Source organism: Sarcophilus harrisii, chromosome 2 (genome assembly GCF_902635505.1).
Source record: "Sarcophilus harrisii chromosome 2, mSarHar1.11, whole genome shotgun sequence".
Taxonomy (NCBI): Eukaryota; Metazoa; Chordata; class Mammalia; order Dasyuromorphia; family Dasyuridae; genus Sarcophilus; species Sarcophilus harrisii.
In genome coordinates, this window is record NC_045427.1 from 211,769,126 (window position 1) to 211,786,258 (window position 17,133).

At 46.8% G+C, this 17,133-nt stretch overlaps 1 protein-coding gene across 1 annotated transcript; it reads left to right on the top strand.

Annotated features, from left to right (window-relative positions):
- Nucleotides 1-839: 839 nt before the first annotated feature.
- On the top strand, nt 840-15,323 carry PCARE (photoreceptor cilium actin regulator). The gene is made up of 2 exons (XM_012539845.2): nt 840-5,016; nt 15,048-15,323. Exons 1-2 carry the CDS (start codon nt 1,313-1,315, stop codon nt 15,175-15,177), a joined length of 3,834 nt encoding a protein of 1,277 aa, XP_012395299.1. The 5' UTR covers nt 840-1,312; the 3' UTR covers nt 15,178-15,323.
- The last annotated feature ends 1,810 nt before the right edge of the window (nt 15,324-17,133 follow it).

Consider the following 17,133-nt stretch of genomic DNA (forward strand, 5'->3'; position numbering starts at 1 on the left):
GTATAAGATATTAGGCAATGTCCAATTTCTGCCAAACAGCTTTCCACTTTGACAATTTTTATAAATAATGAATTCTTATCTCCAAATCTTAAGTTTTTATATTTGTCAAATACAAGAGTAGCCACATTTTTATATGTTGAAGGACCCAAGCCATGGCAAAGCTATACCTTCCTTTCTCACACAGATTTTTGAATAAGTGGTTTATCATTTGAGAAAGAAAAATACATTTAATCTCAAGCTCTATTTCAAGCAGCCTAAACCACTGCACAGCTTTCAGTTCTAACCCAGAGTGGTTAAGCACATCATTCAAGGTCACTCAGATTGTTAGCTGCTTGTGGGAGAGTTTATAAGGATCTCTCTGTTCCCTTTCTGCCTTGTCATTCTTGGATTCTGACTGACTTAGAGCCTCCCAGAATAGCTTTTGTGCTCCCTGCCCTTCTCTATTCAAATGGAGTCTGTTATTGTGAAAACTGACTCTTTTCATCTCTATCATAAAGAATATGAAAAACTACTTTTGTTTGTTGCCTATTCATTCAAAGGAACTTTTTTTCACGAATGCAGTTCTATTTATTATACTAGAGAAAGAAAATAAGTAATCTCTTCGACTATTGCCTATCGTTTGTTCAGGCACTTTTCTCCAGTCAAGGAGGGAGCCTTAACATTCTCTACTGACATGCTCCTAGTAAGTCACTAAGGTTACATTCTCTCCCAGGGTTGTTCTATCTCCTTCCAGCACATCTCTCCAAGAGTCCTCCTGCAATTACAGCCCCTTTCTCTTGATTTCCGGCACAGTGTTGGATGAGGATTAAAAGCATAAACACGTGCAGAAATAATCCATCTCCAGAAATAGTAAATGCTGAAACACTGTATGTTGAAACACACTGCAGATGCCGACTGCCTAAAGCATGATTAACCTAATAGGCTTAAGACTTTATTTGCTATTCACATCTGTCAGGACACAAACTAAAACCCTGGGGTCCTTTAATTCCACAGGGTAAAGCCCTTTAGAATCTGCCTGTGGTTCACTGACCGCTGAGAATTCAAAACAGAGATGGAAAACAAGTCTTCAGGTTGGGGGTTAAAAGAAATGAGAGGAGGTTGATTGCAATCCATGGGTTATTGCCCCAAATTTGGCATGAATGGGCAACAATTGTTGGGATTTTGTGGGATGGAGAAGAGAAGGGGCCTGGATTCCTGCCCAAGAGATGCTCAGTGCTGCTGGATGAAATGGTGAGACTGATTTTTGCTTTTATTTTTAATCTAATTTTCTGAACATGGGAGAATAGTAAAAAAAAAAAAATCCTTCAAAACCATGGGGTGTACCCCTTCCCGTAGTGACATTGTATCTAGGAGCGGTATCCAGTTTTGGAGAAAACCCAAGGCCATTTTATCAGTGCATCAGGCTTGCTGTGAAAGGCTTTCCATCCCTCTGCTGGTTCAAAATTCTACCTATTATGGCAATGGAGAAGCTGCACCCGGAGGGTGGAGGCAGCAGGCGAGAGAGCATCCAGATCCCAAGAGAAATCAAAATATGGTCAAAAGTCTCCATCTGTTCCCTGGGAATCCCTCTCCAGGCAGGAGGAGAGATGCAACCCTTGATGATGAAGTTGCTCTATCGGAAACCATGGATTCTCAGAAACACTTGACCAAGGACACACATTTAGAGAGTCAAAATTCCTCCAGGGGAGACTTCTGTTGGGATGAAAATAAGGAACAGAGTGCCAGGGAGTTTTCTAAGAAAGGAATTGTGCCCACTGCTCACATATTGGGGAAAGACAGTTGTTACTGTCAAGCCCAAGACTTTCTTGCTTATGGGCCTGAAGACAAGGTGAATTTTCCTGAAGCCCTGGTGAAGGCTCACCACAAGGCTTATGCCTTTCTGCACCCTAGTCTCTCCAGATATGAAGCAATCTTGGGCATTGCCTACGAGGCTGCTCAAACCCAGCAGTACCTCCAGCAAATGGTGGGATTCTTGCTCTGGCGCTTTGATGAGATCAACAAGCTCTTGAGAGACATGGCCAATGATGGAGAAGTCCTGCTCCAAGAAGCTGGGGCCCACTTGGCTTGGCCAGCTAAAAAGGAAGATGCCCCGTGGCAGCCCGATCTCCTGCAGCAGCTGCTACAGTATACGGCCAACCGGATGCAGGTTCTCCATGACACAGTGACTACCCTCACCTCCAGTTCTCTACAGGACTCCAGTAGCTACCTCCACTCTGCTGCCCAACATCTGGACAAAAAACTAGAGACTAAAAGAGAACTGGACCAATGCCTCCTGAAGGCCATCGGGCTCCTCAAAGGCTGCGTGGCTGGCCCCGGCACACCCAAGGTCGACGACCGACCCCTGTATTCTGAAGACAGTGGCATCGGGGCTGACAACGAGTCTCTGCATTCTGTGGACAAACTGGGGAAACAAAGCAGCTGGGATTCTTTGGAGGAGCCCACAGAAAGGAAGCCATGGGTTTCATCCCACCGGGAGACCAAGGCAGACGCCTGGCTGCATTACCCATCAGCGTTGGGGCCCAGCAGACCCCAGGATGGGGCTCTTGAGAGACAAAGAGCTCAGCCAGCTGCACTGGGTAACCCTTCACAATCGGATGAAGCTCTAGCAAATTCACACTCCAGGTCTCTGCAGCTGGAGAAGAGGTCTTCACATAAGAAAGGAGAACATTCCAAAGACTGTGGGTTAACAGTGCCTCTGCTTCTCACTGATGAGGAGGATGGCAATTCAGAGGAGGAGGAGGAAGAGGAGGAGGAAGACAGTGAAGAAGGCACCCCTAGCCTGAGTCACAGTCAGAGAGAAACCTGGTTTTTGAGGCCAACAACCTCCCCAGCCCTCACAGAAATTATGTTGTGGCCACATTTTAAGAGAATCAAGAGCCCCCAGGCCCATGAGATGATTCTCAAGATGAAGAATGCAATTAGTGAAAGAATCAAGTTTGTCCCAATTCAGCCTGTACACAAAGAATGGATGGAGGATGAAGAAAAAAAGATAATCCTCCATGACAGACCCAGTACAGCCAGTGAGGGCAGGACGTGGTCTGAGGGACCAAAGAGATCCAAGTCTGAGGAATCTCTGAAGAACTACACTGAGGACCCCACACTCTTGGAACTGCAGAGGGTCCAGAAGGACCTCAGCCAGCGGCTAGAGATGTTTTATGACTTCCGTAGGAAAAGAAAAACACAGAACAAAGAAGAGCACCCCAGAACAGCTGTGTTGTGCCTGGACAGCAGAAGAGGACCCACCCAGGGCTCCTCCATCAGCAAGCTGAAGGCCTCCCTTGCCAAGAACCTCAGCATTCTACCTAGTCAGGAAAAGATTGTCTGGCAGAAACCTGATTCCAACTCTAAGTGTGAGCAACCCAGCAAAGGAAAAGCTGAGGTACTTTCAAAGACTACCTCACCTGTCCAGGAACACGAATCATGGGAGAGAAAAAAGGAGGTTCCTGAGACCCAAGGGTGGAATGGGGAGGGATGTAGCCCTCAACCATCTGTCAAGAAACTCATCGAAACGTTTAGTCCGGCTGAAGAGATGGTGAACCCCAGACCCTCAGGGGAAGTCAATGGCATCAAGAAATTTGGCTTTCCCATAACACCTCCCAGGTTCCCTATTTATAGGGGGCTTGCTCCTTTGTATCCCAAGCACCAGCTTTTCCCAGGAACAGCTGGAGAGTCCCCCAAATTGGGCTCCAGCTGGAGGCCCTTTGCTCCCATCTTCACACCTCTTCCCACAGTGGCACAAGTTTCCAGGAATGCTCCAAACGGTGAAACAGAGGAGGATTTAGAGGACTTCCCTCCCCCACCTCCAGAAATCCTGATGGACAATTCATTTAATTCACTGCTGAACCCTGGAGATCCAGAGCCCGGAGGAGGAAGCCCTGCTGAGGTGCCCAGCAAGCTCCCCCCACCTAGGAAAACATCAGCTTCCCAAAGACTGAAGGCTTCCCTGAACCCTATTGACTTACTGCCAAGTAAAAACATTCCCAATCCCATCCCTCCCAGTGGCAAAGGGTCAGGGGACACCAAGGCCGAAAGGAGAGGCAGAAATCTCTACTTAGAATTGATCCATGTGCCCAGAACCGGCCACAGCCAAGAGAGGTCAGCTGTGGCCCCGAGGAGGCCCGAGGTAGAAGAGGCTACAAGTCTCAGCAAGCAGCCCCATAAGGTGATCCCTTTGCCCCAGCTCGGCAGCACAGCTGGGCTAAAGGGAAACAAGGAAGGCAGCACAGGCAGGCCATCCCAACCAGAAGGGCCAAGGCAGGGCCAAGAGAAAGGCCCCTCTCTGGTCAGGAAAGTCTCCCCTACAAGGCTGCACTGGTCACACAGGACCGAAAGGAGAAACCTTAGCCCACCTGCCTCCCACAGACCCACTGGGCTGCCGACCCAGCCAACCCTTCCCCAGGTGCAGAGACAGGCCAGCCCCCCTTTTAGCCCTAAGACAAGCCCTCCAGCCAGGGCCAGGACACCAAGCCCCCCAACAAGCCCCCCCACATTGAGAAAGTCAACTTCTCCACTCCCCCATCCCAAACATCCCAGTTCTCCTGTGGAAGTCCCTCAAAGCCCCCCGGCTCCCCAAGAGCTCTCAAGTCCACTGGTCAGTCACAGAGAAGTGAGCCCCCCTTCCTCTGGCTCCACCTCTACCCCTCCAACCTCCCCATCCCAGGAACCCAAGGAGCAGAGTTCATGGGGGGACCGAGATCCAGCTCCGGCCAAGGTGGCCCCCAACACCTGTTCTATATTCTACCCTGCATCCCCCTCTCTGTTTGAGGCCAAATCTCCATCCTCCCCCAAAGCATCCCACCCAGAGAGTGGGGAGCATCCGGAGATGGCAGCAGAGGCTAAGAGAACAGCCGTGTCCCCAAGGCCATGGGGGGAGCCCCAGAGGAGGATGGCCTTGTGTGCTCTCAACCCTCAGCCTTTCATCAGAAGGACTGCCTCCGACCATCGGCCAAGAGTCCGCCTCCGGCTCCCAGGCTCAGCCTCCGTGGGGACCACAAGTGAACTGTGCAGCCAGATCAGGTGAGGCCGGCCCCAGGCTCAAAGTCCTCGAGCTGGGGCCTGTGTTCAGTGGGAAAGGACCTGAAAGAGCATCTAGCCCATAGACGCAAGTTACAGGGGAGGACACTGAGACCTAGAAAGCTAAAGTGTTCATTTAAGGGGCAGTCTAGTACAATGGAAAGAGCCCTGGAGTAAGGAGACCCAAGCTAGAATCCTGACACTGATGCCAATTAGCCCCCAGATCCTAGGCAAGTCAACTCACTTCTCTGAGTTTTAGTCTTCACATCTATAAAATGGGTCTAACATTTGAAGGAACTACTTCACAGGGCTGACAACATGGTAGAGTGGATTGGAGACTCAACTGGGAGTTGAGAAGCCCTGAACTCCAATCCTGCCTCCAGGCCTTTAATGACCTAATCTAGAGGTATCAGGTTACTCATCTTTGAAATAGGAACAAGAATAACTCATAGGGCTGGTATGAGGATCAAATGAGATACTGTAGATAAAACCCTTCACAAGCCTATTTAAGTGTCAGCCTCATTGTAATAATAAGACTTTATAAATGTTAAAAGTGACTTGGAAGCAAGAGTTTTGATGACTAAACGACACAACTATCAGAGAGGGAATCAGGACTTGAATGCAGGTAGAAGCGGGGAATGTGAGAACCGACAGGCCCCCCAGAAATCACCTTTTCCTGTTCTGTCTCATTTGTTCAGTTATTTTCAGTCTTGTCTCACCCTCTGTGACCCCACTGGGGGGTTTCTTGGCAAAGATACTGGAGCATTTGCCATTTCCTTCTCCAGTTCATTTAACAGATGAGGAAACTGAGGCAAACCGGGTTAACTGACTAGCCCAGGATCCTAGAGTGAGTTAGGCATCTAAGGCCACACTTGAACTCAGGACCTCCTCCCTGCAGGGCTGGGGCTTTCTGGGCTGGGCCACCATCCTCAGATTTTACATTTTATACAACAGGAGAGACCTGTAAAGGGTATCCCCCAATGGACAGGGCTTCCTGTCCCTTTACAGGTGATGCCCTTTACAGGTCTCTCCTGTTCCTTATTCTAGAAAGCAGTTTTCTGTGGTGGAGAGCCTGCCTCAGGGCTCTTAGAGCCCTTGCTTCAGCTGCAGGAAGGCCTGAGGGCTAGGGAGCATGGGGCCTCTGCAGCATTCCCCCTCCTGAGGAGCAGCCTGGGCAGGGGGTCTTCCTGTTCCCAGAGGCAGACACCACCAGGATGAGGATGAGCCCAGGCTTTCCCCTCATGGAGGGAAGGACTAACGCCTTTACACCTGTTCTGGCTGGTTTCTCGGGCTGTAGAATGTCCGGGGTAGGAAGGCCTCCAGAGCCGCCTCTGTGATCACTAAGTTTGTCTCCTGACTGCCCCTTTAGCACAGGAGGCCAGGGCTCCAGTTCTGCCTCCCCCAGCTTCCCGGGGCCTCCTCATGTAGACAATGGCCGGTGGCAGCCTCCCCCTCATGAATGTGAGGATGGATTGGGAGCCTGTGGGCAGAGCTCTTTGCACAGTTCCTGGCACTGTGAGAGGGTCCACTCCCATAATTACCTGATGGAGATGGACTGCTCAGTGCTTCTAGATTTCAAGTGAGAAAAGACCTTGGACCAACCTCTTCATTTTTAAGGTGGGACACTGGGGCCCAGAGAGAACAGACTTCCCCCACTCACCCACTAATAAGGTTACGTGTAAGTGGCAAAGGCTGAATTGGATCTCCGACTTCAAGTCCTTTGTCCTTTTTGACATGTGAGCTAATGAATTAGGTCCCCCTCAGCGTGGGGGTGCAGATGACTTGTCCAGGGTCACTTGTCTGGTCACTGACAGAGACAGGGCCAGCCTTGAGCCCTCCATGTCCTGTCCTTCCATCACTGTCACCCATTAATGAGCTTGGAATCACTCGCCCTTTATAAAGTGCCTCACTCGCTCATATTTGATGTTCACAACCGCTGAACGGAGGTAGTAGCAGGGTCAGGATCCAAACTGAGCCCTCGGACCACAGACTCGGGGCTGCAGGGACCGTTGGAGGTCACAGCCTGGGGCTGGATTTCAGGCCTGGTCCTCTGTGCCCAGCATCACCTGGCTGTCCCTCACAGCTTACACAGAAGCCGGGCTAAACGATCAGTGGAGAGGCTGTGGCCCCAGAGGTAGGGGAAGCATGGGCCTAGAGCTGGAAGGGACTTGGGTTATACAATGCAAGCCTCATTATGCAGATAAGGAAACTAGAGAGTAAGCAAATGGTAACAGTTGGAGAGGGATTTAAATGGAGGTCCAGCTTTACCTTAGAGCACATTTGGAGCCTTGCCCAAGACTGCATAGATAGCTGGTGGAGCTGAAAGCTGAATAAATCCTTCCTTCCACATTCTAGTCTCTATTGTGCCCTGCTAACTAACCTGGGGTCTGAGGATAGGTTTCAGGGGGAACAGGAACTTAGAAGAGAAAAAATTCATCTTTATTTCACTACTATTGGTTTCTTTGTGACCTTCTATGTATTATTTTATGCATTAGACACATTATTCAGGGAAGAGGTCCACAAGCTCTGCCAGGTTACCCAAGGGATCCATGACACAAAGTTAGGATTCCCTCTCCTAAAACACGCTGGCTGCTGCGTTAGGCTATAGAGATTCAGACAAAAACAAAAATGGTCCCTGTCCTCAGAGAACTTATTTACTTTTTCAGCCAACATTAACTAAAATACTAAGTATGATCCATGGAAAAATTTGTATTCTCACAGTTAAAAATTATACATATTGGGGCAACTAGATGGCACAGTGAATATTAGCACACCGGTTTTGGGGTCAGGAGGATGTGAGTTCAAATCTAGCCCACAGAGTTAAAACTTCCCAGCTGTGCTGATCCTGGCAAGCCACTTAACCCCAATTGCCTCAGGGGAAAAAAAATCGTATGTATTTTCCCAGCCACTGAAGGAAATGAGGTATAGATTATTTATAAGAATCTTCTAATGATTTTGCTCATTTCTTAAAACAATGATGAGCTACCCACAGCTGGGAATCTGAGAGTAAGTTATTAATGTTACTTCTCCAGCCACTCACTTTTCTTATCTTTCTAAAAGAGGACCTTTAAAAAGGGCATTGATCAGAAATACCAACATTTCCAAACAGCAGGAGCCAAGAATCCATGACATTAAACTCTGCAGGAATAAAATACCCTTTTTTTCACATTCCCTAAGAAAAGAAAAAAGCACTTTAATTTAGAGTTAAAGGTCCTGAGTTCAAAAGCACTCTCCTACTTACCACCTCTATCATCCTGGGCAAATAAGTGGTTGTGGTTGTGGTTGTTGCTGCTGTTGTTGTTACTGTTGTTATTGTTGTTGCTGTTGCTATTATTGTCATTGTTGCTGTTTTATTAAGTTGGACCCCATGGACCAGAGGATGTCCAGCTCTTTTATCCTCCACTATCTCCCCAAGTCTGTCCAGGCTCATGTTCCTTGCTCCCATGAGTCTCATCTCATCCTTTGCCATCCCCTTCTCCTTTTACCTTCAATCTTTCCCATATTACCTTTCTGTAAAATGAGGGAGTTGGACTAGATGATCGCAATCAATTTGGAAAATTGATCATTCAGAAGAGATAGGAAGTTCTCAAATCATAAAGAGTGGGACATGAAGTCAGGAAGACCTGAGTTCATGGACATGACAAAGACATATATTAGTAGTGTGTCCACCTGTTTGCCTCAGTTTCCCTATTTGTAAGATGTAGGTAATAGCGGCCACTCCCTTGCAGGGTTGATATGAGCACTAAAGAGATAACCTATATGGAAAACGCTTTGCAAATCTTAAAAGTACAACCCAAATGTTAGCCAGTGTTGTCATTAACCTAATTAAAAGGAATTTTTAGATCATTCTATTCTCCCCCAGACAACACTGTGCCTAATGGAGTGCTTTCAAAACACAGCCTTTTATGATTACTTAGGATTATGGGATCATCAGTTTAGAACTGCAAGGGATCTCAGGGGCCAACATTTCTCAGAGTGGGGTTGTCCCATCACCGAGACCCTTTCAGGGTGGCCAGGAAGTCAAAACTATTTTCATGATAACATTTCTTACATGGTAATTAACAGTGGGGCAGTTGAGTCAGGGAGACTCATCTTCAAATTTGGCCTCAGACACTTACAAGCTGTGTATCCCTGGGCAAGTCACTTAACCCGGTTTGCCTCAGTTTCCTCATCTGTAAAGTGAACTAGAAGAGGAAATGGCAAACCGCTTAATTATCTTTGTCAAGAAAACCCTCCAAAAAGGGGTCACAGAGAGATGGACATGGCTGAAAAACAACTGAACAAAAACATCTGGCTGCTGGGTGGTGCAGTAAAGAGAGTGCTGGGCCTGGACTCAGGAAGATTCTTCTGAGATCAAATCCAGCTTCAAATGCTTGCTAGTTTGTAAAATGGCAAACTACCCCAGGGCCTTTGCCAAGAAAACCCCAAAATAGGGCCACAAAGAGTCAGATATTACAGAGTAACTGCAACAATAGTTGTCAGCAGGATATAATCCACATAAACAAAAGCTCCTTGGGGGGGGGGGTTCTAGATAATTTTCTAGAGTTTAATGGATTCCTAAAACCAAAAACTTGAGAACCACTGATTTATGCCAAACCTCTCACCTTACAGAGAAAGAAACTGAGGCATCTTGTCCAAAATCACACAGGTGGTCAAGTATAAAGCAGGATTTGCACACAAGTTTTCTGGCTCCTCATTGTACTATGCTACTCCCCCCTTTCATCTCCCCTGTGATTTTCTTAAGCTCTTTTAAGGATAAAGTTGGCTGCTGGGTGTTAGGGATTGTTAAGGGGTTCCCTGCCCTTGTAGCAGAAGTAGACCAGTTGAAGGGGGTACAAATACAGGCCATCATTTCAGAGCTGGCACTTCCACAAATTTGTAGAATTTCAGAGCCTTTGATGAAGTTGTGGAATGTGACACCCTTACTTTGGAGATGAAGGAAACTTTAGACTTGCCCAGAGTCCCCTAGTGAGATGGTAGAACTGAAATTCTCTGATCTTTGAACTGCAGATGTCAAGTGTGCCTGGGGCCTGGGGCAGCTGCTCTCTGGGTGAAGGCCCCACTTGATCCTAAGATCATGCTTTGAGACAGTGGCAAAAAGCCATTTTGGTTGTACTTGAGGCAGGATTATCCAAACCAAGGTAACTCCCATCACACCTTGAGGCAGTGAAGACAGCTGGGTGCAATTATCCTCAAATTCTGCCTGCCCCAGCTTCCTGACATTCACTGGAAATTCTTGATCTATATATTTTTCCAGAAAATGAGAATAATATTTATAATAAGTCTGTACTTAGAGGTCAGGGGCTCAAATGACAGTGCATTGTACCACTCATTTGTGGGCAGAAGCTTCTGTTCTTTACCACTGAATCCCTCAATGGGTCTTCAAGTTTCAGGACACTAGATTCAAAAGAGCATCAGTCTGTTTGATGAAATACAAAGTAATCACTCTGCCTAAGATCTCTCAAACACCTGCTGTTTTCTACCCTGTCCCACTCACTACCCACCTTCCTGAATCAGGTTACATAGAAAACTGATTGCAAGGTGTGTGGGAAGCCTGGAGCTCCTGAGTCCCTAGAGAAAGGGACAGTAACATCAGAACACCGTGGGTCTAGAGCTAGATGGATAAACGGAAGTCCAGAGAAGGGAAGTATCTCACCCATGGTCACACAAGGGGCAAGAATCCAAGACGGGATCTGCACTAAGCTCTTCTGACTCAAGAGCAAGGACCTTTCCACTGGTCCATGCTTCCAATTTATTGCCTAGGGTCAGCCCTAGGCAATATAGGGACTGGCTCCCCACTAGAACATCCTTCGGGAAATCACATCTATCAGTGAAAATGGAAGGAAGGTCATGGGAACATGAGCCAACTCCACCAGCCCTCAAGTCACCTAGCAAGGGCTTTTCTGTTCCCTCACCCTCTCAAAAGAATTCAGTGCTAGTCCATCCCCTCTCTGAAGTACTACAACTTTCTCTTCTTGTCTCAGTTTGTATAATAGGTAGATTCACTATAATACTTCTTGTTGTTGCTGTCATCTCTGACTCTTCGTGATCCCATTTGGGGTTTTCTTGGCAAAGATACTGAAGCAAATTCCCATTTCCTTCTCCAACTCATTTGACAGATGAGGAACCTGAGGCAAACAGTTAAGTGATATGTCCAGGGGTTACACAGCTAGCAAGTATCTGAGAACAGATTTGAACTCAGGAAGTTGAGCCTTCCTGATTCCACTGGCCACCTAGCTCCCCTCATTCACATTTTTGTAATGCTTTAAGGAATATGTGTTATTTATGGGTAGCTATGTATGTATGTATGTATGTGCTTTGGGGAATATACAACATATTATATATACAGATATACATATTGCAATATGTATATGTGTGTGTGGATGTATACATACTTATACATATATACATACAACTCGGGAAGGGGATAGTAAATATTGACAAGCCCCTTTTACAGATGAAAAAGCTGAAACTCAGAGAAATACCAGGACTTTCCCAGAGTCATGCAGTTAGTAGGTACCAGATCTAGCTTTCTCATCGAACACTAGGATTATATTTTTAGAACTAGGAGGGATCTTATAGTCCATTTAATCTTACCATTCATTTTTCAGAGGAACCTGAAAGCCCAGGGGTCAAATAACTTGTATTTGACCAACAGGTAACAAGAGCAGACCTTGAATCAGGACTTCAGACAGCAATCCTTAGGGCACTATCCTCAGAGCCAAGAGGACTGAGTTCAAATCTGGCCTCAGACACTTGACACTACTAACTGTGTGATCCTGGGCAAGTCACTTAACCTCAACTGCCTTGTGAAAAAACAAACAAACCCCCAAACATACAGCAATCTTTCTACTCTATTAATCCATGCTCTATTTTTAGTATACTCTCCTTTAAATGTTGCATGAAGAAACAGAGCAGGAAGGTCGAGGAGGTATGAGGACCAAAGGCATGGCTTTCTTCCTTAAAGAGATACGTTTTAAAGGGGAGTAGGGATGGAGAGAGCAAACAATGGCCCCTAAAGCCACTGGGCCTTGGATCAGGGCAGGAACGAAGGGTCCTGGCCAGAATCATCTGAAAGGTCGGCTCGTGGTCTGTACCACTCTGTAGGAGTTACACTGCCTTATGATTGTTTATGTCAAGATCCAAGCCTGGTCTCCCCATAGGGATTATGGAGCCCTGAACGCAAAAGGGGGCTCTGGTCTTCACCTTTCCTGACTCTCAACAGATGCTTGAAAATCTTTGTTTGGGCGACTTCCATGGAATGGAATTTCACCACGGTGCCATTTTCTGGGCTTCATGGGTGGGAAGCCACAAAAGAACTTAGGAAATGTCAGAACAGACAACAGATCCCCAAGTCCTTATCTGTTATCTGCCATGCAGACCTACTGTATAGCTTGTATTTCTGTCTCCCTGTTTGTTACACAAAGACCGGCATAGTAGGACTATTTGTTTTGGAAGCAGGAGAACTGATTTGAGCCCTCACTTTAGCAGTTATCAGCTGTGTGGCCCTGGACATCTTTGGGGATAATGACATTTTCACTGTTCAATGAAATGTTCAATGAAATCACAGGTCCCCTTAAACAAGATCGTACCAGAATCAGATGCCACGGTTCAGGAATTTGCTGAAATCTCCCCTCCTTTGTTGCTCTTTCCCAGAGAGGTAATGAGGGCATCATAAGTGGGTCTTTGACCCAGGGCACCTAAATTTCAAGGGGGCTGACAGCCTTCTTAATCCTCCAACAGCCCAGCAATAACTGAGCTTAGCACCTAGTTAGCAAAATAATGACCAGTCAGCAAGTGCCAGATGGCATCCCAGCAGCTGCCTGACCCACTATCCTCCCTAGGAACGTTCGAGGTACACTCAGAGCTATTTGTCTAAGGTCCAGTTACAGCTGTTCTGTCCAGTGTATGCTGACTGATCCAATAGCCACACACCCCCAGCACTCAGCATTGTGTTAGACACAAGGCGGGGATACAAAATGAAGTGATACATCTCTGCTCTGCAGGGGCTGACAACCTAGCTGGGGAGACATGACACAGGAGAATAATGTAGAGAAAGGCACAGCATTTGTGGTGTTTCAGGCCAGTGCTATCAGGTATGAGTTTCAGAAAGGTTGTAATCAATCAATTCTGTTCAATAAACATTATTAATCAGGGGCCTGCCTTTTGCCAGGTACTGTTTGAGGAATTGTGGAAGCAAGGAGATACAGTGCAGAGTCAGCTTTAGGCATTTACTGTGTGACCCTGGTCAAGTCACTTAACCCTGTTTGCCTCAGTTTTCTCATATGTAAAATGGGCTGGAGAAGGAAATGGTCAATAGCTCCAGTGTCTTTGGCAAGAAAACCCCAAAAGGGGTCACAAAGAGTTGGACATGACTGAAAATGACTTAAATGACAATGCCAGATACAAAGAGAAAAGTGAACCAGAAAGCACCCCTTGAGTAGCTTTCATTCTATTGGGGAAAAAGGACAAGTACACAACTAAGCAAATTTAAGGGGACAAACTAAGTAATCCCAAGGAAGCTAGTGAGCATCGGCTAGCAAGGGGAACACGAAGTCCTCCAGGAGGAGCTGGAGCCTCTACATTGAAGCAAGCTAGAAAGCTGCAGCTTCTCTGAGGCAGAGGGCAGGAGGGAGAGTATTCCAAATATGGGGATTTTGTGCAACACATAAAGTCAGAAGATGCAGAGACATTTTTAGGGACCAGCTCATAGACCAGTTTGACCAGAACAAAGCTAAGGAGCATGAAGAGAAATAATAGAAAATAAAACTGTACAGAAAGGCAGAGGCCAGACTATGCAGGGCTTTTGATATCAGCCTAGGAATTTTATATTTTCTCCTAGAGACAAGAGGGAATCAGGAGAAAGGCAATGTCAATGATTGCTGTTCATAGAATCATAGATCTAAAGCCATAAGGAACCTCAAAAGCCATCTAGACCAACCCCATATTACAGAGGAGGAAACTGAGATTCAGGAAATGTGAAATGACTTTCCTAGGATAACATGGATAATATTCACTCCAAAGCAGGATTTGAATGCAGGTCTTCTGACTCCAGAACCAGGGGTCTCTTTCACTGGACCATATCTTGTAGGAAAGTCATTTTGGCAGCTATACAGACATTGGGTGGGAATGGGAAGCAAGCAATGTGCCCTTTTGGAGTAACTGGATCACTTGGGTGGTAGCTAAATACCAGAACTCCCTTTTAAAACAAACCCCCTTCTGGTGGGGGCTGGATGTAGAGAAGTCTCTGAGCCTCATCTAAGCCCTGGCTCCTCTTCTCATCTCCTCTTGGGGGAGGAAGGTTGTAATGTCTCTAATTCAGGGGCTTGCATTGTTTGTGCCATTTGGGGGCCTCTTTTAGGAGCCTTTGAGTGTCCATGGAGGGGATTAGGTCAATAAAAAAAAGAAAAGGAAAGGAAACTCATGAGATACAAGGAGATGTCTCCTTTTAAAAGAAAAGCCACAATAAACTTCCAGCCCCTGCAGCTCTCAAGTTTGAGAAAAGCAGGTGTTGAGCATCAAAAGGCAGAAAAACAATAACTTTTGCTGTAGATGAACACTCAGTTATTCCCATTTCCGCAGTGCTGAGCACTGTGCTAGTTACTTCTGGAAAGATAATGGAAAGGGAGCCCTGGTTCTTAGCGCCTGAAGAATTCACATTGTATTACAGAGGAGAAAGGCCGTCCAGTACACTATGATTAATAACAACAACATCCATGTCAATGGGCCTTTAAGGGTTACAGATCACTGTCCTTACAACTCTCTTAGATTAACTTCTTGCGGGTCTGGGGTGTTTTTTGCCTTTTCATAATACTTGCTGACAATAGTAGGTACTTGATGTTTACCAATTGAGTGTTTACCTGTAAAGTAGACACTGCAGGTCTTATAATTGCCTTTTACAGAAAAAGACTTGGAGGATCAGAGGGGTCAAGCACTGGCCCATGGTCACACAGCCAACACACCCTCAGCATTCCTTCTGTTGTCCTATTAACAAACCTCTGCTGCCCTCTCGTTTCTGTCTCTTCTCTTTGCAGCTCAGAGGAGAGTTCCCCGAAGGAAGCAGCAGCTTGGAATAGCCTCTGCTCACCGGACACAAAGGGGAGCAGCAAGTGGGCCTCTCAGCCGGAGCTCTATGTAGTGGGGCGAGGGCTCCAGAGGGAGTGATGGTCTGGACCGGAATGCTGGGGGGACCCGGAATCCTGGACCCCGCTACCTTTCTGAATCACCAGCCTTACCCTGGGGACAAGGGCCCCAGTCTGTTACCGTCTCTTCGGTGGGTAGCATTTTGTATCTAAATAAACCCTCTCAGAAAGCTCTTCGTGAACTCTGGCTGTTTCTTCCGTGTGAGGACTCAGTGGGTGGCTAAGGCTTCCGGCTCAGAGCCCCGAGCCTGAGTCCTAGAACTGGCATCTTTCAGCCACAGACCTTGGCCAACCCACAGAAACAACAACTGGCATTTATGAAGCACTTTAAGAATTGCCATTTTCAAAGTTCTTTGCAAATAGATTTTAGTTCTCTCATGGGACGCAGTTACTTTAAGAATTGTTGCCTCCCATTTTACAGATGAGGAAAGTGACTCTCAGAGCAGCTGAGTAACTTTTAAAATATTTGCGCAGCCAGTGTCAGAAGCAGGATTTGAATCCAGTCTCTCCTAACTCCAAGTCTTTCACCTATCCTAGGCTGACTCCAACTTAAAACTCTCTGAGATAGAGCCCTTACCTATAAAGGAGGCTAAAAATAACCTACCACCAGGCGCAGTAGGTGTACCCATGCTCACCCTGGGGAGGGCCCCACAGGCGATTAGGTGCTCCACCCTGCCAGAAGGGGGATACTGGGGAAGGGCAAGCTCTCTCAGGCCCACCTGCTTCCTCAATCCAGTTGGCTGTCGCCTCCCTAGCCAAAGGATGTATTAGCATGGATCTACCCTATAAGAACATCTCTGAGCTCCCAGCTACTGTAAAAGCCCACCCCCTCCCCTAATTTGCCCCATTCCACTGAACCCTTCTTCCTCACAGGAATGGGAAGGAATACTTGGATACCGTATACTGTTTGGTTCTTTCCATTCTTTCCAAAGAATAAACTGAGCCCTGGTGAACATCTCAGCTTAAAAAGCCAAGGTCTCCCATGCATCCAGGGCCATCTCCACTTGTCCTGATCTCCATCTGGCCACCGGACCCAGGTGCCTCTGGAGGGGAAGGTGAGGCAGGTGACCTTGCACAGCCCTCCCTCACGTAAATGCAGTTTACTTGCAGGTCATTTCCCTGATGTTAGGGAACTCTTGGAGAAAGAAGGACAAACAACTCCTCTTTCTAAAGAATAAAAAGATTAAATAGCACATAATAAGGCATTCAGCTCATGCATGCCCATGGCTTCTCTCCTCCACTCAGGCACCCTAACCAGTCCATAGGCAGAATTCCAATAAAGACACAGTTAATGGGTTTATGCCCTGCATGGCCACTCCTGTGAGAAGGCAAAGAACAAATAAAGTACAACTTAGTTTCTAACTTGCATATGCTTGACTTGTATATAGAGTAGAACCAGTCAATGGAATGACCCAAGAACTCTGAATCCAGATCTCGGCTTCTCCTCACAGTACGAGTCATGGAGTTCATGGGTTCAGGCAAAGATTTTATGATTCTAGTTTTTTAAAGACTTTTAATTGCTTCTTAACACCACCCCATTCATCATCCTATTACCTGGAGGCAACTCGGTGGGTGGTGAAGTAGACAGAATGCTGGGCCTGGAGTCAAATCCAGTCTCAGACACTGCGTGAGTCACTTAACCCTGTTTGCCTCAGTTTCCCCAGCTGCAAAATGAAAATAATAGTATCTAACTCCTCAGGTCCTTGTGAGGATCAAATGCTCCATGTAAAGTGCTTCGCAGAGTGAGTAACAGAGCATACAAATGCTTAATCTGTTCCATCCCCCTCCTCTCTTCCTTATCTCTCACCTTGAGACCTTCAGTCCTCATTTCACATGGCTGAGAGTTATAGGATGTCCTTTTCCCCTCCTCATTTATGGATGGGGCCAAGGCAAGGTATGGACACAGCCACAATCATCTAATGGTTTTAAGTCTTTTATCCCCCATTCCACCGCCCTGGGTATAAGGAATCGAGAGCTG

Bases quoted from the DNA above. Each gene is read 5' to 3' on its own strand.
- PCARE (XM_012539845.2), top strand. From the start codon at position 1,313: ATGGGGTGTACCCCTTCCCGTAGTGACATTGTATCTAGGAGCGGTATC. The intron at 5,017-15,047 runs GTGAGGCCGGCC...TTCTCTTTGCAG, and splicing joins GAACTGTGCAGCCAGATCAG to CTCAGAGGAGAGTTCCCCGA.